At 50.3% G+C, this 22120-nt stretch overlaps 4 protein-coding genes across 4 annotated transcripts; 2 read left to right on the forward strand and 2 right to left on the reverse strand.

Moving 5' to 3' along the window:
• Positions 1-8229: 8229 nt before the first annotated feature.
• LMH87_007614 (uncharacterized protein) lies at positions 8230-8844 on the forward strand (the record flags this gene model as incomplete). Its single annotated transcript, XM_056199526.1, has 2 exons — positions 8230-8301; positions 8356-8844. The coding sequence occupies 2 exons, from the start codon at positions 8230-8232 to the stop codon at positions 8842-8844; spliced, it is 561 nt and encodes a 186-aa protein (XP_056057967.1).
• A 6813-nt stretch (positions 8845-15657) lies between these two features.
• Positions 15658-17298, reverse strand: LMH87_007615 (uncharacterized protein; the record flags this gene model as incomplete). Its single annotated transcript, XM_056199528.1, has 2 exons — positions 15658-17033; positions 17088-17298. The coding sequence occupies 2 exons, from the start codon at positions 17296-17298 to the stop codon at positions 15658-15660; spliced, it is 1587 nt and encodes a 528-aa protein (XP_056057968.1).
• Positions 17299-17596: 298 nt separating this feature from the next.
• Positions 17597-18494, forward strand: LMH87_007616 (uncharacterized protein; the record flags this gene model as incomplete). Its single annotated transcript, XM_056199529.1, has 5 exons — positions 17597-17609; positions 17753-17763; positions 17812-18294; positions 18387-18400; positions 18452-18494. 5 exons carry the CDS (start codon positions 17597-17599, stop codon positions 18492-18494), a joined length of 564 nt encoding a protein of 187 aa, XP_056057969.1.
• Positions 18495-18681: 187 nt separating this feature from the next.
• On the reverse strand, positions 18682-19612 carry LMH87_007617 (uncharacterized protein; the record flags this gene model as incomplete). Its single annotated transcript, XM_056199530.1, has 5 exons — positions 18682-18739; positions 18791-18797; positions 18940-19074; positions 19122-19135; positions 19566-19612. 5 exons carry the CDS (start codon positions 19610-19612, stop codon positions 18682-18684), a joined length of 261 nt encoding a protein of 86 aa, XP_056057970.1.
• Between the last annotated feature and the right edge of the window lie 2508 nt (positions 19613-22120).

Raw genomic sequence — 22120 nt, forward strand, 5'->3', positions numbered from 1 at the left:
AGCACCGAAACTAAGAAAGCTACAGAGACATGACGGCGTTACTATAAAAAAAAGCACCAAAAGGCGGCCTTCTGCGCGCCCCACCTAGTTCTGTTCGTTTTCGGTCTGTCTTCGTAGTTACATGCGTAACTGAGCCCCGCAGGTCAAAAGCGTGTCACAATTTCCCTTTCGGTCTGTCGTCAGGCGGCATTAGCTCATCACCCCGTAGGTACGTTAGCTCATCGCTAACTTTAGTACGTCCTCGAAGTACCCCAAAGGTGTGGTGTCCACGGCGAGCCGTTTTGCGGCGGCCCGCTTCGGCGCAGGGCGCCACACAGTACATGCTGTTATTAAACAAAGACTCATGCTATAAACCTATCACATACAGGTTTTGATGCTCGGCAGAGAGTGGTTCTAGCGATTGAAGTTCAACACTGCTCCGCTTTCAAGCTCATCGATTGACACTTAGAGCCATAGTTGGCCACGGGTTCCTCCTTTAAATACCCCCTTTTATACCGGCGGTCGAGAACATTTACAAAATTGACGAGGCAAGCTGCAGGCGGCTCGAGAGTACCCTGAATCGGTATTTGTTTGACTTGTCATTCTCGAGGCGGGATGACAGGTTGCCAATGGTTGCCAAGTCGGCATTGTTGGTGTCTTGGAAGTCTTAGAAGGCAAAGTGAGTAACAGGCAAACTAATGACACTACAAAGGCTTGTGCGATAGAGGCTCTATGGCGTCCTCAGTCAACGTGGCCGCAGTAGATGGAACAGGGTCGTCATTGACAGGCCTAGCATTCACTGCACCCAACAAATCCACCTCTCCCTTTTTTCAGTATTTAAAATCCAAGTTTAGGAGTTTTTAAAATAATATGAGCATTTCCTTCAGAATCAAAAATTCGCAACTCCATTTTGGTTTGGGCTATAGTTGCGAATGCCATCGTCACAGGTATTGCCGCAACATCGGTGCAAGTAAATGACTGAAGAACAAGCAGTCTGGTGGCAATAGTTATAACGCTAATTCCTCAACAAGAATTTTCACAAATAATAAAACTCGCACCCATGATGGGCTTAGTATCCGCGTGCCTTTTCAGCGTCTATGTGCCTTTTCAGCGTCCGCGTTTCTTTTCAGCGTCTGCGTGCCTTTTTAGCGTCCGCGTGCCTTTTTAGCGTCCGCGTGCCTTTCATCGTCCGCGTGTCTTTTTAGCGTCTACGTGCCTCTTTAGCGTCCACATGCCTTTTTAGCGTTCACGTGCCTTTTCAGCGTCTACGTGCCTTTTTAGCGTCTGCGTGCCTTTTAGTATACGTGCCTCTTTAGCGTCCACATGCCGTTTTAGCGTCCACGTGCCTTTTCAGCGTCTACGTACCTTTTTAGCGTCTACGTACCTTTTTGGCGTCCAAGGCATCGATTCCTTCGACAGAAAGAGGCCCTCCGGGGCGATCGGATTCGTTTGCGGGGCATGTCATCTCGTGCCAGACTGTTCGAGCCTCTGGCATGGAAGCCCTGTTCAAGAAAGCAAAAAGTGCTCATTTCACTGGCTGAGATGACCCGTACGACCGCCAGTTGCGCTTGCATGTCCCTTGTTGCGGAAGTGTTCGACCCCCTCTGTATGCCTCTGCCGTTGTCCAGCATTCCAAAGATGCAGTGGAGCATGATCATTCTACCCCCATAGGCTGTGCGCACAACGGCAAAACTATCAGAACGTAGTCTAGTGCTGGAAGTTCCAGACTGTGGCCGACCCTGGCTCCGTCGCCTGGCCGTTGCTTCCCACCATCGACACCTTGATTTTTTCCTTCTGAGGTCACTCTTTTGCCTTCATGCGACCTCTGTCACTGCAGTTTACAGTGCCCCGCCGGTCCACGCGCCGTACCCTTTTCAGTCTTCTGTTCTTTTGCGGATCAGATTGCAGCTACCCGGGACATCTGATCTTTTTGCAACAATCCGCTGACTCAGCATACGTGGTCATTGTGGGGCCTTGATGACTCAGCCTCGTGCCAGCACCGAACCCCTCACGGTTCGGTCACGAAATGGCTCAGAAGGCCTTAATAATTTAAGCTTAAATTATTATGCGCAAGCAGTAACTAGATTCCATCAATACGACCGCCTTCTCTGTGCCTCACGCCCTGCCGGGTTCTCTAAGTGAATAAACGTTACACTTTTATTGTTTTGACGTGCTACCCCTGTGACTTCCCATAACCAAATACCCGCTGCTAGCTCGTCGGACGCAGAGAATGAAGAAAAACAAAGTGCGTCGTTAGATTAAATGGACTACCAGACTCAGTGTACTTTCTGTCAACTGTCTAACAGCTGATTTGGTATGTTAGTACATGATCGGGAATGGGCCAGGCTGCCCTGCAACAACTGTTGGTACAGATAGGTACGTATTAATACGATAGTTAGTGATAGAATAGGTTAATTCGTGGTGTTGTTAGTCTATTGTACAATACTCGTTTGTAGTCACCCAGAACTCTGTGGTGGCCATCGTACAAAAGTGGGTCAATCCATGGTTCTGGCCAATGAGAGGGCTCCGTTCAGGCCCTCTGCCAGTCACTGCCACCAGAGGGTGGGCAGGCTGCAACAACAACAAAACAGGTTAAAGCGGCTAAATCGCTATCAATGCAGCAGAACTTCCTGACGCATTGCTGCTACAGAAATCGCGGCTACTACTAACTGATTCGACCACCGCTACAGAAATTAGCAGCATTTATAAGGAAGGATTCATCTGGACTTCGTGAGCACTAGTTCGTGCATGTACAAGCATACGTATGCACGAGGGCGACGACATCAATCGTGTGATAAGACCTACGCGAATCCCCACGACGAAACAGAACACGGCCAAGTAGAAACATATGTATGCGATACCTGAGGTGTTCACGAGTGGTGCACTTTTCATGTCCTAGTCGCAGAGATCCTCTTCAAGATGGTCGGCATAGGCACAGGAACAGCTCCGTTCATTGCCGCATTTAAGCAGATTGGCATATAACTCTACAGCGCTGGCGCAAAGCTTAATTATAGAAAATTGAGGGTCTGGGGGTTTTCAGGCTTGAATGGACATTCGAACGAGAGGTGGCTCCTCTCTCGCAATGGCAAAGTGTGCCTGAGCACCGCTGGCCACCCGGAGAGACCTGGGTCCCATTCACCCGTTATGGTTCGGCCTAATATTGAGCCCTTGATTGGTGACTGAGAAGGAGAGTTGCGGGTTAAAGTCACCGTCCGCGCCTGATTTCGCTCCTACCCTGTACTGCAGAGTCGCCCCTGTCCGGGAGAGAGCTTCGCTCGCAAAGCCCTCAAGATTGCTGCTTGTTCTGGACCAACACAATGTATGCACGCTCATCTTTGTAAAGCATGTCAAGGGCGGACGTTAAACCGTTGAGAGGTATTGCCAGGAGTGGACCAGATGAAAGCGCAGCCGCAACATTACGAGGCGGCATATTTAGGGGTGAGTGTCTGTGAGCGAGGCCGGGGAAAGTACTCAAGGTTATACAGGCTCAGTGCCTCCAAGTTATTTCGAGTAACTAGCGGACTTGGTTGTGATTTGCTTCGGATCACCTTATTATAATAGACCCACTGTAGTCACATAATGAATGACTGAGCGCTGTGGCTTGCAGTAGTCGGCAACGAGTCTGAGCGCTGAGGCGTGGTAAGACGCCCTGAGGCTTTCAGATCAGACGTGTCTCAAACCCGTAGTTAGCGCGGACCACAAGAGACATTGAAGCTATGAAGCGCTCCACACCAGCTGACCCCGCGGGAAATAAACAGCCTTGCCGGGCTGGCTCCGAGACCTGCATGGCAGCGCTGGGACATTGGGATTATGTTATGGCTACTCCGCAATGAGCTGCAGAAAGATGACGCCAACTGGCGTTGCCTTTGCAGAAAATAGGATGGCTCATCTTCCCGCATGCCCCAGTCTGTTTTCCCCTGTGTGCGAGGATGCGGCCAGGCTCGTGCCGGCGCGGCCACTGTTAAACGTACCTGCTTCACTGGAGGCACAAGTAGTAACTTACCTGGTCGGCCGAGCCTCACCTAAACACCATGATGGTCGGCGCGAAGTGTACCTGACCTGCGGCAGGACACCCACAGGGGTAGACTTTACTCGACTACGAAGCTCGGCCTACCGGCGACCCAGGAGTGGCTGCTTATGCTGTATGTTCTTCTGCGTGCTACGCAAACGCCGCTCTAGAATGCGCCCATTTTCCCTTCGCCCACAGTATCTCTCTTTATGGTGAGCTCGTCAGTGCTCTAAGCCCGCTGACACGCGGCTTGTGTGTTTCTCATCGGTGTGAGATCGATGGCCTGGAATGTCTGAGATGAAACGGTCTGTAGGCTTCGAATCAGCCAGGGGCTATATTTTCCCGGTCATTTCTGTGCTTTCTAACTTGAACGGAACGTCTCGTACTCATTTCGCATAGTATGACGTCTAAATTTCGAGTGAAACCCCTGCACAAGCCATGATATCCTACAGTCGTGTGATTTCTGGGACAAGTATTAGTACGCTTTTCATCGAGCTCCGCGCCGATCTCTACTCCAACGATACACGTACGGATCCCTCGTACTATGTGGTGTTGAGCAGGCCCTAGTGTGGCAGCCACTAGAGATCAGACATCTTGTCTACTGCAGAGCACAGACATCCGCGGCCAAGTAGGAGCAAGAATGAGGGAGACCATGACAGCAGATGACAAGGGTCCCCTTTCAGCTAAGACCTGTTCGCTAGGCTAGTGTGCAACGCTGCAAACAGCCATCTCCTCTGACAGATCGTGATGGCTGCCGTTGGAGATCAGATAAGTCACTGCCCGAGATTTAGTGTGTCGAAGCCGAACTGTGCTATGAGTGCCGTTTGAAATATATCCGCAAACAGTCGCCTCCTCGTGTAAATAGTCAGCGTCCGAGCACCAATCATGCAAGTCTTGATTCCTAGTACCTGGTTAGACTACCCAACTCGCCTCGTTTCCCTCTGACGCCACTGCGCACTACCCTGCTAGCGTCACTAGTATGAGGGCGCGACTATCCGGACCATTTCTTGTCTCATGTATGAGAGAAAAGGAAAGACAAAGGTAATCAGGAGTCCAGACAGCCGCTAGGCTAACACCGTGATGCAAGCGTATTGTCCAAAGTAAAGATCGCGTCGTCACCGTGCTGGATGCCCACCAGTGGCTGTTTTGTCCTGCGCACTAGGGCTTGACTCACGTTGTTCGCTAAGCGCGTTAGTTACACGCCCCCCTATAGGATCATGCTTGCATCGTTACGCTCCTCGTTCGATAATGTAGTCCGTCTGATGTACTACTCGCCTGAGCTCTCTTGCCTCTGACTTGCCCGAAACATACAATTTTGCGGGCAGCAACGAATCTTAAAGTATATAGAATGAACCAATGTCAAATATGTTGCTTTTCTGGGTAGATGCGTACGAGGAGTACACTGTTATGTCGGGTGCGGCTTCAGACTCTGTGCTGCCGATACCCGTTGATGGCTACCCGCGCTGGTTGCGATCAACGCTTTAACGTGAAAGAATTCGTCAGAGTGAACTCCCGAAGAAGGCGCGCAAATCATTTCGACTGTCTCAAAAGAGTTGGAATGTCGTTTCGAACGTTGCAGTAAGCGCCAGTCTGGCACAGATGCATGCAATCGAGAACAACGAGCGAGTAATCACCGCGGAAGGTGCCTTTTGTCCCAAGTCCGGAACAGTTAGAATCCCAGTTTTCTCATGAAACTTAAAATATCGTAGTACAGGTAGAATCGGGATCAACTCTGTGCACCCCTTGAGGGAGCTCTTCTCCGGGAACGCTTTGGTGCGGTGGTTATACAACGGCAGGAAAGTCGGCGAGCGATTACCTCAGGCTACGTCGTGGGACCTCGAGGACAGTAAATTACACTATGATACGCTTCTAAATTTCTTGTCCGAGCGGGTCTCATAAATTCTTGACATATATGCAAGCCGCTGCCAGTGAGCGGCACCGTCGCGGAATGGGGAGACAGCCTTGGGAGCGGGTGAGACACCATCTAGAAGCCATTGATTGGATTTGACTGTTGTGTGGCAAAAAGAGTAGGGAGCAGTCGTGTATAATGTTCAACTGGTGTCAGAAGGAAGAGAGCTGCCAAGGTGGCGGAGTGAGAAAGAAGGAATGTGCATGATAGCGTTGACTTATTCTCCAAGGGGTTTATATCCGGCACCGTACTGCATAACTTGGTTGATTGACTGTGACCGTCCATTCTAACCTTATTGCGGCACAGCCACATCTCGGTCAGGAACCCTGCCAATCCATTCCCTGGTGTTCGGCCGAACCAAAGCTGCGCGAGATACTGATTGGGAGACTTCGGTTCTTGAGTTGATTGACTTCTGCAGCGGTGGTATGTGGCACTATCGAGTACTTCCTATGAGCGGCAGACTCGGAAATGTAGCATGCATCCACCTCAAAGCGCACGACACAGCGCAGTTTTCCCATTGAATAGGATATATTTGCTGTCTGAGGCAGAAAAGAGCGACGAGTAGAGACTCAGCGGACACAATTCCATGGGTCAGTGGTAACTTAAATCATGGTACGAAAAATAGAATATACATAGGGCACAGTCAATAGGAGCATCATTGGCGCCAGTGCTAATTCAAATGCGACTAACCAGTCAATGTAATCATATCGATTAGCACACTCCGACACACCTCTACACTAGATGCTGCCTGATCATTTTTCTGTGAGCGGGCCGAGAGCTCGTCGCCCAACAACGGATTATTTGCATCTCCTTCTTTTAATGGGTTTGCAAGCCTCAATTTCCGAAATCGTTTGCCCTTGCTTTACTATGCGCTCTTCGAGGAGATGGCCCAACTCGGGCATCGTCTCATCTGCCTTACGAATGGCTTTCTCTTGCCCCGCCCGCGTGTAAGGCCGCAATCCCGGTGAGTGCCGTCTTGGGGCTACCCAGTAGGTTTTGCCTGCGCTTCGAGCCGGTGTCAAGACAGCACAACAAAAAACGCAGCATGTTCGATTGTCCTCTGTCAGAGTGGACCGAGGCTGGAGGGGTGGAGAACGGGGAAGCTGCAGGCGGCCCGGAAGACGGTGCAGGTGGTAGGGAAGGGCCAATCAGAGGTTGTAAACCGCTGTGCTCGAGTCGAGGCAGAATTAGCCAACCCCACGAGGGCTGAGAGGCTTTCTGCCTTGGATGCTACTTCGCCACCTGGGTCAGACTAGGTGAGTAACTATGTCAATCGTCGGACGTGTTGCGCCGCTAAACCCGTGAATACTGTAATCCTATCGCAAAGACTTCTCTTCAATGACCTTGCGGATGGCATTTGCAAGTTCTGTTTCGTTTTCTGATTCTGGCATTCTGAGGAATACTTCAAGAGAGAGACTTCCCGGCCAGACTGCTTCTATACACTCTTGGAGCAACGGTTTTTCGTCTGTGTCCGAGTCCCAGGGGCAGTTGGCAGTACACTGCGCCACAATACATCATCCAGATCAGACGGGGGGCCCGGATCAAATATTTGCGGACCCGCGTGTCTCTAGCGGCCCACCTCCCGGCAGCATTGCTCCTTTGACTTTATTGCTGGGCCAAATTGATTATGCGCTGAGACAACGTTCGATCGCCGGGTACCTTGGGAGTTGCTGCCTCTGCGGGCGGCGGGACAAGGAGGCATGGCCGTAGCTCGCGGTGCTTCTACTGACTTTAATTCTGCACGGAATCATACAACTATTCTAGCTACCTCGTCTGATATCTCATTGGAATTCGTATATAGAAGCTGAGTACAACAGAGCAGGAAATGGCTCTACTTTACAAAAACAAAATCCTTGAGAAAATCAAGATGAAGCCTCTCTGGAGGAAGCTGAAACTCATACCCCGGACCTGTGGGCTGAGCATAACTATACCCCCCGGTGGTGCGTGAGGGTAACTGATGATTGTCCGCACCAGCCCCATCAGCGTCCGTCACCTGCACTGACAGTACCACTGGTTAGCGAGCTCTGAGCGCCCATAGTTTTGGCCGCCCCCGTCAATTAGTGACAGGTAAGTATATATACCCCAAGTCCGCCTCTCCGATTCCCTCTCCATCCAACACGCACGATCCGATTCCAAACCAGCTCCAAGTATGCTCCCCGCCGTCTTTCCCCGCGGTGTATTTGTAGGTGCGGGCTGCGCTGCAGCTCTTGCACTTGCCAACATTGCACTTGCCCTTGAAGCTAGGCCCTCCTGGCATCGTGGGCGAGCCATACGTGGTGCCGCGGCAACAGCCTGCCTAAGCTTGCTCATGACTGGCCTGCTTTTACTTGCCATGGACCCTAGCTCTCTTACTTGGCACCTGTTCTGTCAAGCAACAATCAGGTTCTGCTTCGCTATTGCTCAGGTATTTCCCCGACGACCGCAAACGTTGAGGAAAATTGTCGCTAACAAATAACAGACTCGGGCAACCTATGTTCTTGCAACCTCTTATCGAACATGGATGACGATTGTCATTGGCCTCCTACTCCTGCTTTGGGTTGTGGGTGGAACTGTTCTCTGGCAGAGCCCAAGTCTATCGCTGCTACCCGGCCTTGCTCATCTTGTGTTTGGCCTTGTAATGGCTAATTACTACCTGGAAAAGAGGCGGGACTCCAACAAGACGAAGAATTCAAGAACGGATTTCTTTTGGCCTTTTGTTTTTCCGGCTGCTGCGGCAACAATCTCGTTTTTCTTGGGCGTGCTTGCATGGTTTAACAAGCCTGTTGACCATCAGTTCGCCATACTGTATATGTTGACGGTTTTCATACTTGTACCGGCCATGATTCACGAGCACACCGCAGGGCTGAGTCGTGTTCCAAACTTGCATATTGTTGTGGCTTTCCAGTCACCTCTCGACCTAACCTGCCAGCGTTTCGGGCAGGAGGACCCGGAAAAGAGATCTGGTTGAGACTGGACGCTGTGGCCTTGGTTGTGGTAGGGTTGCAATTGATTCCCACGGTACCAAGAAATCACTAGAAGGCAATCTACCATTCAATAGTATGAACCAATATTCATCAATAAACTTAATGCCTTCCTCTGTGTGAAAACGCGCCATATGCAGGTGTCTGCAAGCTTCTCAAGTCTCGATCTATGCAAGGCCTTGCCAGTCGGCCGTTCACTCCTTATTAGTATCAACTGAAATTGAGGCTTCAGTGCTTCTGCTGCCCCATACTCTTTGCCATTGAGCCGAGGGTCTCTAGGAACCAGTCACAGCACAGAGACTAAAACTTTCGTTGAATAAGAGCCTCGTGCGGCATCTTGTCCTACACTGTATCAAGTAGCCAGTAAAAAGTACAAGCTTCATTGAAGCAGAGGCCACTTCCGCATCAACCTCGTCGCCCGCCACCTACGCTCGGCCTGCGCGCATGAAGCACCCATATGGGTTGGCACGCGTGTCTCATGGCTTATGCCGTCGGACCTGGAAGACAGATCGAAAAGGGAAATAATTCTGCGCTTTGACTCGCGGGGCAAAATCTGCAACGAGCGACAGACCTAAAAGGGAATAATTCTTTCGGCTAGTCGTGCAAAAGGCTTGCACACCCTTGATCAACAATTCTGATCGCCATTGCACTACACCCGCGCGACAGCCCTGTATAGCTCGCAATCCTCGTCCCCCATCCCACATTTCGCCGGTCAACCGTTGAATCAAATGGTTTGATCAACTGGATGGGCTGGGCCGTGGAAAGGCGGCCGTGCACGCCCTCTACATAAGTCGGTGGTGTGTTGCCCGAACAGGGACGCACAGCTCATTTAAGCAGCTGCCGAAGAATGCATCGTCTCTGAATGCAAGCCGGCGATGGCGGCATTTCAGATAAATAATCGAGCTGGACGACGGCAATTGGCTCTTGCTGAGATACTAGAGCTACGTGGGTGGTGTCAAGAAGGCAGTTCATTGCAATTTTCACGATCCTCCCACCCGCCCCTAGAATTTTAAACCTACGCGAAACGAAGTCATGGGCGGTTTAGGAGGGAGGGACTTATCTCCATTAATGCAGAGCAGCTTCGACGCCCTCTATCTCAAATTACACAACGAGACTACGTCTATGCCTATCTCGTCTACATTTGCCTATTTGTCAACCTACTACAAAGAAAGCGCCGCCGGTCTGGATCGATGCCCGCTCTAGAAACTACGAGAGGCTATAGCTATTGTTTTGGAAGTAAAGTAGGCTATTGTGGACTGAGTATTTGAACGACGAAATCAAAGCAGAGACGCAGGAACTCTGGGACGAAGCAGTCAATTCGAAAATAATGCGACACTTCAATAGCGGAGGGGCTATACATGCAGTAGGAGACTGTTGGTGGGTTGTCTTCCACCGGCGTTTTTGCCCCTTCCTTGGCGAGCTGGTCACCTGGGCACCACCGTACACGAACCATGCCCGGGTCGCCATCGCCTGTTTTCTGGAACTCGCGGAACGCCAACTGTGACGATGGCGTTGCTGTCGTACCTATGCAGTCGATCACAGTGGTGGTGTCGATGCAAACTCTGATCTTTCCCATTGGGCGCTGACGTGCGAGAGCAGCGCGGAAGCCTTCAACCGCGCCTTTAATCTCTGCGCCAAACACTTCGCCCTTGCCAATCTGGCCGCATCCTTGTGCGGTGAGCTGCTGTCGCCGGTAGACAGAATATCCAAAGCCTGCGGTATCAGTTTTGGAGCCATCACTACAGACGACCATACTTGTCTGAGGCTGGCCCTATGCCCTAATTCACTCCTCTTGGCCTTCCATGGGCGACATTTCTTGTCTTCTGTCCAGATGGCGCTGGCGAGACGCTTGGGAATCAGACGTGGTCGCTCTGCCGCTGGTGCCAGGGTGGTGCTGCGGAAGAGCCTTACGCCTTTCATCGCCGTTCGCCGTGTCGTAGCCGCATCGGGATGTGTGGCATGCTGGGTCTCATGCTCTTGGTGCAGGATACAGTGGACAAGCGGATGGTGGACGTCTAGACGTGCCTAGAGGCTCGCATTGCGCATCGCAAGCTGCTCAAGGAGCACTTCTGCTGGCGGGATGCCGGCTTCCTCTAGAGTATGGCTTTCGGCGTTGTCTCCCACGAGGGTAGGATTTTCCGGCAGGCCGCTGTTAACCCCCCGTACAAAGACCACGAGACAAAAGGTGTTGGCGCAACGCGCCCGCGGCTGCAGCCGCGGACGCATTACGCCAGCATCATCGTGATTCCGCTGACGGGTATCGATTCAGACAGAGATATGCTATTGGGCGCGAAACTGCTACAGCTGGAGGACAGTTATATGGAGGAAATTCCCCAGGGGTATTCCGTTGAGAGTATAAGCGCGACTTATCGCGTTCTGTGGAAACGTGGTTACACATGACCTGACCGAGCTCCACATAGTTGAACTGACCGAGGCAGGCGTCTCAACAGACCCAGGCCGATGCTGAGCACTACTCTTCCAAGTTGCAGCAGAGAAGTTTCACTCATATCACCTATTTTTCCGTATACCTCAGAGAACGTCGCGTTATTCATCTTTCACCCGGATGATAGGACGTAATACCTCGACCAGTACGCTCCACCGGCCAGCAATTGCAATGGATCTTTAATGTCAACCGCTGCTTACTGCTGAGATCATCTCAGCAAGCCGGAATAGCATACAGCTCAAGGCAGTCGGTATAGACATGGTAATATAGCTTACACTTTCCATTGTATCACGACTTTTCAATTTCCAGACTATCTTGACTTTGCTTAGCATGGCGCCTGTTCCTGCCGCAGGGGGGTCATTATGATATACTGCCTTTCAACATATATGTGCTCTTGTTTGATACTGTTTTTTGGTGCTCTTTCTTCGCAGGCAGAATGTGAATGCGCAGCCAAATGCTGCGCATGTGCAAGCGTAAATCTTTGGATTCGATGCAGTCCAACTCAGCGAGTATTTGCCACGGCCACATAGCCTGGTCCGAAGCCGTTGTACTCGATGCCTGCCAAACGTTCTTCAGATTCTGGGAGCAGAAATGCCCAGACAAGAAGACCGCCTTGTCAGGCGCGGCACTGACTTTTAAGTTGATGCAAGAAAAGTAGTGGTTGGGAAAAGATTTGTGACGGCGACCAATAACCAATATCCACGCATTTTGAGAACGAAGACTTCATGTGTGATGGCACAGATAAAAGTGCTGCAATTGGATGAAAGACTCAATAAATTCAATCATTTGACCCTCTATCGACTCCATCACCTCGCTGTCCACAATTCGCGCTATCATCTGTTATTTTCGCTACATCTCAAATACTGAAGACATCACTCAATTTTCCCACCAACTGCGTACCCGTGCTGTTGCCTATATTGCACAGTAGAGGCTATATTACCAACCGCAGTTTTCGCTTCTATCAGTCCAGAGCCATCTTCTTGATAAAAAGAAGACTGTTTCTTCCCATTCACCCGAATGCTCCCCAAGGTGGTTCCGAGTTTCCACTTAGCAGCATGTGAGAGTACATGATTCAAGGTAATGTTGCCGGCCATTGACTGGTAATGGCTGTTGAGTTGCAGTGGATAGGTAGCCAGTACCTGCATATCCACCGAGCCAGCCGAAGTTTCTGACTTGGTCTTTGCGGTAGATGGAGATTGACCTTCCGATGCTCTGAGGATAATGCTGCCTCGAATGTCCCCTGCCTCCGATTTCAGCTCAACGTCAAAGCATTCAAGGAAGACCGATATATTGCCAGCTTTGGCGTAGATATCGACTCGGCCTGCAGACACAAATGAAGTTTTGTGTCCCACTTCGACGTTCCCGGCGATTGACTCGATGTTCAAGTTGTGGGAAGATTTGCCACCACTTGATACGATGTTGCCACACTTAGAAGTGACCTTAGCGTCGAGTTTAGCCTGACAAGCTTCGTTCTTGAAGATCAAGTCACAGCCGTCCTCGACATGGATGGTAATAGAAGTTCGAAGACCAAGAAAAATCAATGCTTCTTCGGCGGAGTCGTTTGGCACTGGGGAAACAAGAACAGAAAGATTATCTAGCCAGCGGAAGCCGGCTGGAATCTTGTCTTCGCCGTCACCGCTTCGGATGGATAAAACAGCTTGTGTTTTCTGTCTCGCAAGTTTTTCGATCCCATTCGTAACGTGGATCCCATTCGTAACGTGGATCCCATTCGTAACTTGGATCCCATTCGTAACTTGGATCCCATTCGTAACTTGGATCGTGCTGCAAACTCTGTCCGTGACGAACACCTGCTCGGAATTTGCTGGCCGTGCCGTTGTTGGTTGCCCAAAAAAATGAGTCGAGAGAAAGTTGAAATACTGAGCCATGTTTTGTTGAAATATTTTGCCTAGCTGGCTATGCCAAAATAATTGAAAGGAAGTCCGGCCCCTTTTATTACATGGTTTGTCGACTTGTCTACCTGCCAGCCTAGAGCAGAGGAGCGGTGTACTGGGTGCGAGGCGAATGTTTTGTACCCATGTCAGGTAACTTTTTTGCCGCTCAATTTGATCCCTGTTGAAGCCGGGGAGGTTTGTGCCTCGATTTTGATGGAAGAGCTCTGCTATCACGCAGGCCCCCTGGTAGATACCAGCCAGGGCCACACAACTTACCCATCACACTCAGCAGGGTGTTGGTACACCCTTGTTGATTGTGGCAAGCCTTTGTCTCAGCATGATTTGAAGACATTTTGACATTAGGGTAAGGATTGATGGCTTTTGCTCTACTGAACTTGCAAGCGATTTGATTAGACCACGCTGAAGAAGTTGGACTTGCAATAAATGCTCAGTGTATAGCAGCAGCTGCTTCGGTTTTGTACGTATTCAATTTGTAGTAGAGTAAGTTGAGGTCTTCGACAATTGTGACAGCGTTGGCGTCAGTCCCATACGGTGGATGACCGGCATGGGAAACACCAGCTGGCTGGGGACTGCGTAAATTATCTTATTACTCGTAGGATTCTGGACTCGGTTTCTGCCCGATGTCTCAGTCCTCTATCGGCCATGACCAATGGCAGCACAGCAAATGCCGCTGTGGCTTGTGCTAGAAAATTAGGCTACAAATTCGCGGCCTATTTCTGCTCCACTAGGAAGCTAACAAGTCGGTGGTGATTTGATCCGAAGAGGGCATGGGCCAGCTAGGTAGAGAGTGTCGGTCCATTCGCGATGAGGTATTCATTCCCCCATCTCATGAAGGCTATCTTGCGAAGAAGTACGGTGGTGGCGCCTGAGTTTCATGTGATGAGGAAAACGGTTCAAATTCTTCGCTCGGGCCCAGTTCTATCTTGTAAGTACTTGGTACGAAACAGGCAAGGGAACATGGGCTCAGATTCAGAACATGCGTATATACACTTTTTAGACCCTTACTGTATGTAAACTACTGGTTTTATGTAGGGGTGAAAAATATACCCTGAAATGAAGGTCTCAAGTTTGAATTAAACGAAACAGAATTGCCAGCGAGGTATTGATAGATGCATGACCAGCCTTATTTCCATGGTCTTGTACTGGTAGGAGATGCGCCACGGGTTGATTGCGGAGGTCGGGGCTTTGATCAGACTCTTGGAGCCCCCACTACATACATCCCTGGCCAATTTCTTCATAGCCCGGTAAGCGGTTTGTTGAGGGGAGCACCCGGGCCGAGACACGCGGGAATGACGAAACAGTGAAAATCGAAACAATGGCTTGGACGATGGGGTAGAACAAATACCAAGTGAGCTACTGGCCCGAAGCACAAGCCCTGTGGCTCGCTAGGGGGGGTGCTGTGGCGTCAAGGCGGTCGAGGCGAAAAGAAGCCAATGCGAGGAAAGAGGCAACAAGCAATTGGCACTGGGACATTAATTAAGACTGCGCCACAGCCACGCGAATCTTCATTTCACAGAGCACGGGGCGACCCGTCCGCCTCCCGTGTCCTGCGTTGCTGGGTGCCAGTGAGCCTGGGCCACTTCTAGCGTGCTGTTGCTTTTTTAGAAGGCACACACGAAGTACTATCACGCTGTGTGCTTGTAGCCAGAGGTGGGCGGAGTAATAAACACCAGCCTTGGCAGGAAACCTACCCGGCGGTGGACAAAACAGATCGCCGGTCAGTCCCTGGCTACAGCAATATCCAGCCATCACTGCTCCAGACAGCTCTTAGCTTTACCTAGTAAAAGGTGAAGAATAAATTGAGTAGAGCCCAAATAATCTACTCCTATCTTTAAAATATTTTATTTCAGAGTAGAGAGCTAGAAATGCCCTTCTGCAAATGACCTGGCCTTTCAGCGACCGACGATGTGTTTTGTCCCCCACTTGCCTACCTACCTACCTGTGGGCCGTGGTCTAGGTGCATCGGCCCTAATCGGATAATGGCTGCCTAGATTCTAGCGGGGAGCGTATCGTTGCGCTTATCAATCATGGACCTGTCCCCACAAGTGAGGCGAGGCGAGGCGGTTTTTCAGCTGCAGGTCTGTATATTGGCCCTTTTGTGGCCGGGCGGACGATCCCCGCCGCCAACGATCGAGCGTCCTCAACTGGTGCGCAGGCGGTGGATCAATTTTACGCATCAAAATCACAGCCTCCCGCGCCATAAAACAAGTCGACTGACCCGCCTTGCCAGATGACCAGTTTTGCACTCCAGATAGGCGCTGTCTGCCACGAATTAGACATAATCACTTTCATTCAAATTCATCTATTGCGAGCAAAGGAAATAAAAATGATATTGCCTAAAAGCACTAGGGAAGGAGCAAGAGACTACTTCTATCCAACAAAAGCATTTGCCTCGGCTCTTCTGATCGACCAGCCTGCAGTGAATCTAGATTTCGTCCGACCAGCTAATCCGAAACCGTGAACCACTGCATATCCTCCATACCCATACTGGCGGATACACCGTCTGATAGGTCAACCGTCTCCTCACTCTTTGTATGCATCGTGGAAGTCTGGCGCCGAAGAGCAACGATTTCCTCGCCCCCTTTTGCGATCCACGGGACCACATTTTCCACGGCATCTCGAGGTGAATGCCTGTGCGCAATCAGAAATGATAAGATCTTGGCCGGGCTATATTTCATCGCAGGCACAAGATTAGCGAACATCTCAGCTAGCTCTTGGATACCCTGAGCGCCTTGGTTTTCGAGGGCCCTTTCATCCGCGTCTCCTGCTCTTTCGGTCTTGCTGGACAACAGCTGAGCGCCTTGGCTTTCGACGACTCTTTCGTCCGCATTCTCTGCTATTTCGGTCTTGCTGGGCAACGGCATATAGATATATCGGAAGAGCCCCAGCAGCATCTCTCGGCTTGCTAGCCCAAACTCCACCATTTTGTCCACACGCCCTGGTCGAATAACAGCCGGGTCGATGCGATTGACATGATTAGTAGTCATGATCAGAACGCGGCCTTCCACGGAAGCTACTCCGTCAATTGCGTTGAGAAGACCGGAGAGGGTCACGTTGCTGCTTGTGGACTCTTTCGGCGCAGCATCGTTGTTTTCGCGACTATTTGCGCTTTCGATGGCATCGATGTCCTCTAACAGGAGGACACATCGTGTTGGTAATTTTCTCATCAATTTCTGAAGGGTCGTGTCGTTGACTTTGGACAAATTCATGGCATAGACGTCTAGGCCGAACTTTCCAGCAGCTGCCAAGCTCAAACTCGTTTTGCCGGTTCCAGGCTCGCCATATAATAAGTAGCCACGGCGGTAAAGTAGATCATGCTCGACATACCAAGCTACGGCCTTGGGATTAAGGTACTCCGCAATGTCGTCGAAGAAGTCGGTTTTCACGTCCTCGGGAAGTATGACGGTATTTGAGCGCTTTCGACCCCGCCGCGTGGCGAGATCCCAGCGGCCATCGCCGTTCGTGTAAATCGCGGTTTCTTTTTCCGTTTGTTTCTCAAGTTTGTCTTGGCAATATTGAAGGAAGTCCTTCAGAACTTTGGACGATGTACCCATGCAGGAAAGAAAAAACCGTTCACGATGCGAATACCCTTCTTCTGGTATAGAGCGCAGGTAAAGAAGTTTGCCTTCGTACCAGAAAGACTTGCGTATCTTCTTTGGGCTATACTTCAATATGCTCTTCGTCGCTCCGTTTCCCAGCTTGGCTTGTTTTTCGAGAGTCACAATGGTGGATCGAGTCTCTGTGGCGAACGGCTGAGATTGTATCCAGTTCCTAAGTATCTCGTACGAATCACTGGTGTAGCAGATCTCAAAAGTGAACGCTGGAAAACATTAGAGTTTGAGCAAGCGCAAGAGGATGAGGATAGTTGACAAACTGAAGTATTTTTCCACCATCCTACCAATACGACCATGGGCAAACCGTATCAGAAATGTGACCAGGCCATATATGCAGAATAGCCGGGCGCCTAGATGAGACTTTCCGGACGTGAGAGGATGGATATAGTTCAATGCAACGCTCAAGCCAGGGAAAATGGTGTCCAAGACGGACACCTGCGAGTAAAGAGCGCCAAGGACGTTGGTTGCCATGATTGGCCAGAAAGCACAAGAGATTTTATAGTGAATAGGCAGTGAATGGAAGCTATATTGTGTTTCTACTAATATCAATTTCACGGTTGGGAATTGGCATTTATATAGACCAGAAACTCAGCTGATGTTTACCTGAAAGACGAGCCTTAGCCCTTGGTCTCCTACGCTGGCGGCATTAGAGATGGCCGCTGTTCCTAGCGATGTGATACATCAGTGCCATATGCATGGTCGATGCAGCCACTGCCTATTCACTCCATCCGTTCGATTCGGACCGGTCTTCGGGGTGCCATTATCACTGATGTCTTTAATTGGTGAGCAAGCTTTAGGCCGCAGCACACGGGGGCTGCCCGGCGGTCCCACCTACTTACATAAGCTACAGCAGGGAAAGTGAAACGTCCACCTACAGTGGCGCTGCAGGTTTTGCTAACCCTCCACCAACACTAACAACATACAGTGGCGCTGCAGGTTTTTCTAACCCTCCACCAACACTAACAACATACAGTGGCGCTGCAGGTTTCTCAACCATCCCTGGAGACGGGAAAACATACAGTGGCGCTGCAGGTTTCGCAACCATCCATCGAGACAAAAGAAAAATATACAGCGGCGCTGCATGTTCCTCAAGCGACGCCGAGGTCAAAAGCCGCATACTGCACATCATTTAACAGGATGAAGCCAGCTGGATCTGCTAGCCTGAGCCGCAAGGCAGACACCGCCTTGCGAAAGGCAAGCGTTGCCGCGAAGGCCCCCAGACTTAGATCTCAGGCAATCGACAACGCTGAAGTGGCCAAGGTGATCACCAGCACGCTTGCAAAAGTACGCTCAACAACCAGAGATCGAGATCGCCACGCAATAAGGTTTGCGTCGAAGACCATTGCCCTCCGGTACTCAAATAGTTCAGGCTTAGCACGTCCGGATGTGAAGAGCTTCACCATTTTGACAGAACGAGCCAACTTTCGCACTCTACAGCACTTTCATACTTGGGGTGTTCCTGACGAGGTATCAAGAGAACTACACGGAATGGTACTGCCAGAGCCGTTCTGGGTTGAGTACCATGCTAGTATAAGGAAGTCCAATCCTGACTTAAGCAGGCGATATTTCAAGGGTAGTCAACTAGACAAGAAATCTGCTAGCTCACGCTGATCAAATGAAACAGAAATTTCCGAATACCTCTACCCTCCCGTCGCCCCGCGGAGTAACCATCGCGAGATGCAATACCAATACTCCATCGCGTACTGTTACAAGAGCCAGTTGAAGAATTACTTGAAGCCCGCATTCATTGCTGAAATGGAAAATTCACCAACTTGGGGGGGCGATAGGACGACATCCTCCATCACCGCTCATTTTCTGCCGAACTCGGTGGACTTCCATGTCAACTTAGGCGACTCAAACCACGACTTCTTTAAGGCCGAAGATGTGCTTCATGACCACCTCACACAGAGCGCTGCGGACCATGTCAAGATTGAGACTAAAAAAGTCATGCAACTGACCATACATGTGTCCTTAGAGATGGGGATGAAGATGGTTAATGATATATGTTTCAGGAACTGAATTTAACCGTCATCTCGAACACCTGAACATCTTTCCCGGTCGGAACGGTCTGGCTACCGGCGTTGTTTAATCTGTCATCCTCGACCGGTGTACCCCCAATGATGATCTTGCCACGGTTGTGATATGGTCGAGTTTGCCATTCTATGGCTCGTTCCTGATCCGTAGCGGGGAATGTCTCAACGGTTACAGACTGATACACGCCATCAGGGGCTCCGGAAGGCATGGTAACTAACAGGAATCAGTTTCTGTGAGATTCTCGAGTAACGGCTCCGTACCTGGCAGTCTTAGGCTTGTTTCCCGCAATATACAACTGCAAGGGTGTTTCCTTTCCGTAATACCTAGGTCATGATGAGAGCCATGCGTAGCTTTGTGCTCGTTGCGTTATAAAAGGCTCTTCGGGCACGAACGGGGTGGTGGATACAGGCAGGGAGTCACATGCTTGACATAGAAGTGGACCCCTCCAAGGAATTTATAAACTCAGCTGCAAATCGGAGTAACAATTTTCCATCACGGAGAACAAATTTATCGTCGAAGCGCTGTGAGCAATTCCTTGTAGCGCGGATTGCCATGGCACTGATACAGTAAAGAGAGACTTCCAACCCGCCAGGCGAATGCGCGCCATGCTGAACTTGTCACGTTGCTGTCAATGAGCCCACTTCGGGTAAATTACGGGCCGCTTTTTTTTTTAGTAGATCCACCATTGATCAACACCTACGGACTAGAATTGGAAGCAGCAAGCAGTGCTAGATCTACCGTTGGAGGCCATGACATAACAAGGATCGGGACTCAGCCGGTGCAACTGATCCATATTAAAACCAACAATTTATCTGCGGCCACTTCCCGGGAGCTATTTCGACCAAGTTGGCGGACGATTGCCTAGCAGTCCCGGCCTTTAGCTTCACGACGGCGCAAACACCTAAAGCGTGTGTAGAAGAGACTTTTTTTTTTTAACAGGTAGATGAATTTTGTTAGCCACATTGTTGGCAGAACAGTGGGCTGTTTTGTTGAGATTCTTTGCTGCTTTGTATGCTCGAAATCTACCTGTCATGCGCCAAGTTTTTGCTTGATAGAAATATCAACTTATCTTCCCAACATGCTTTCATTGAATGGATACATGGATCGGATAGGTGAGGAAACAACGGTTGTACCTAGATGTTTCATCGTTCCTAGTGACACTCTCGTATCCGACTATTCAGCCGGCCAGGTCGCCTCAGTTGGACATGGTCGAGAATAAGGTGCCATGCCCGAGGTCAATTCGCCCACGCCAGGGAAAGTTTCCGATGGCCGCGGGACATGGTCTTGAAGTTGTGGCGGGACGTGGTGCCCCACCATGTGGAACAAGTTATTAATAAGTGGTCCATAAGGTTGGTGCTGCTGCGACTGCGTCACTGGAGTGGCTGACAGGGAAAGTCGGCAAAGATCAAGACAAATGAGACGATACGTCGGAACTCGACTTTCATAATTCTATTGATTCTTCCTTTCTACCGTCGAGACCATTTTGCAGATCCTTTCTTGTTTTTTCAACCACAACAATGTATCAGCCAAAAGTAAAGCAGTGCCCGACGGCCAATTGATGGGTTCGCGGTCTTGGGTTCCCAAGATCACGGTAAGAGGCGCGGTAGTGTATGGTATTACGAGCGCTACTTCGGCAGATGAAGCTTCCCATTGTTTATCTTTAGGCAACGGTCGGATGTATTCATTAGTTGCCTGTTCGAGGTTGGGTATGAAGAGGCCCAGCGTGCTTGCCCAAGCGGCGATATATTTTGCCTGGGTCTGTTGCATTAGCTGATGTGACGGCATCGATCCTTGCTCACTCACAGAAGATGTTTTAACTTCATTAGCAAACTTCCAACAATCTAAGCGTTTAAGGTCGCAGTTCGGTTTCCGGATTGTGACAATATCGGTGATAGCCTCTTGGTATTGCCGCCCCAGTTCATCTCGTTGCTCCCCGAAGAATGGTAGGAATTGATATTGTCGGCACGGAAAGGGCATGGGCTTGGGCTCAATCATTCCCACGATGTCTGCGAATCTGCTGTGACGTCAGTGCTCTGAAATTTAGTTGATGCGTGGTGGTACGTACAGAATAGCTGATTTCGCGCCGCCCAGCAGCAAATAAATGAGCATGGCAGGGCGCAGAAGCTCAGACTCCATCCGTCGGGAAGGGAGAAATCTTGCAATGGCTTCAAGAACCAACTCAAGGCGTGATCTTTCCTTCGTCAGCAGCAGGAGACGCTAAGCTAGAACATTGCTGGTTTGAGAGGAGTAGGCCGGACGCTGGTTATGCTCAAGTAATAGCTGAACTCTATCCAACTGGTGTTTATCTGGTCGCGCGTGGGCTTTTCGCGCAGTGATCAACTAGAAAGATTGCCCCGTACCGGCGCCTGGAGCCATTACCTTGCAGGGTGATCATCAGAGTAGCAACACATGCGAATCTATAGGCTTGCGCATAACTATGTACTGGTCCTAGTTCTCCGACTCCGGATAGTCATAATCTCGACCAGTGACCCAAAATTCCTCATTTTCCCCGTTGTTAATGGGGAATCGAGACGAAAGTTCGCTAGGATCGCTATCTAGTACGCTCACACTTCGTTTTCTCTGAGAAAGTATCGCGACGTAACATTTAATAAAGCCAATCGTCTTTGCCTCCTGCATCACAAAATCAGCCAACTCCAAATGTTTCAGAGTAGGATGTCTAAGTGACGCTTTACTGTCCGCAAAGTCCTCAGGAGATATGATACGGAAATAAGGAAGTCGAGTAACCCGGTTGACGAACAACTTGCGGCGTTTAGTGTGCTGTTTGTAGTCTTTGTCACGAGCGGCTCGACCCGATCTCGCAAAGACATGAGACAGTCTTGCGAGAAGATAATCAGGAGTGTCTGCTCTCCCCCCCTCGAAGATGACGCAGTGATTGTTCAATTCGAAGCAGCGGTCTTTCAACTCCAGGCTGCAGTCGCCATGAGGTAGCAAAAATTCTCTGGGGCTGTCAAAGCACACTTTAGTAGGTTCGGAATATTTATTCCATCGAGGAAAAAAAGCTTGCACTAGAAGCAAGTCTGGCACAGACCCGGGAAATGTCAAACGAGCGCTGACTTCTTTCCATTCAAAGCAGAATGATTGTTGGGAGCAAGCCTGCTTCTGGTTGGTAGCCACCTGCATGCGCCTCATGAGGTTCTCAGCAAGCTCTGAAGAGCGCATCCTTCATCCGTAAGAAGCCAAAAACAAAAGCAGGCCCAGTCGAGAACTATGGACCTTGCTGCGATGATACTGCGAGGCT

This window comes from Akanthomyces muscarius, assembly GCF_028009165.1.
Source record: "Akanthomyces muscarius strain Ve6 chromosome Unknown contig_11, whole genome shotgun sequence".
In the NCBI taxonomy this organism is placed as follows: Eukaryota; Fungi; Ascomycota; class Sordariomycetes; order Hypocreales; family Cordycipitaceae; genus Akanthomyces; species Akanthomyces muscarius.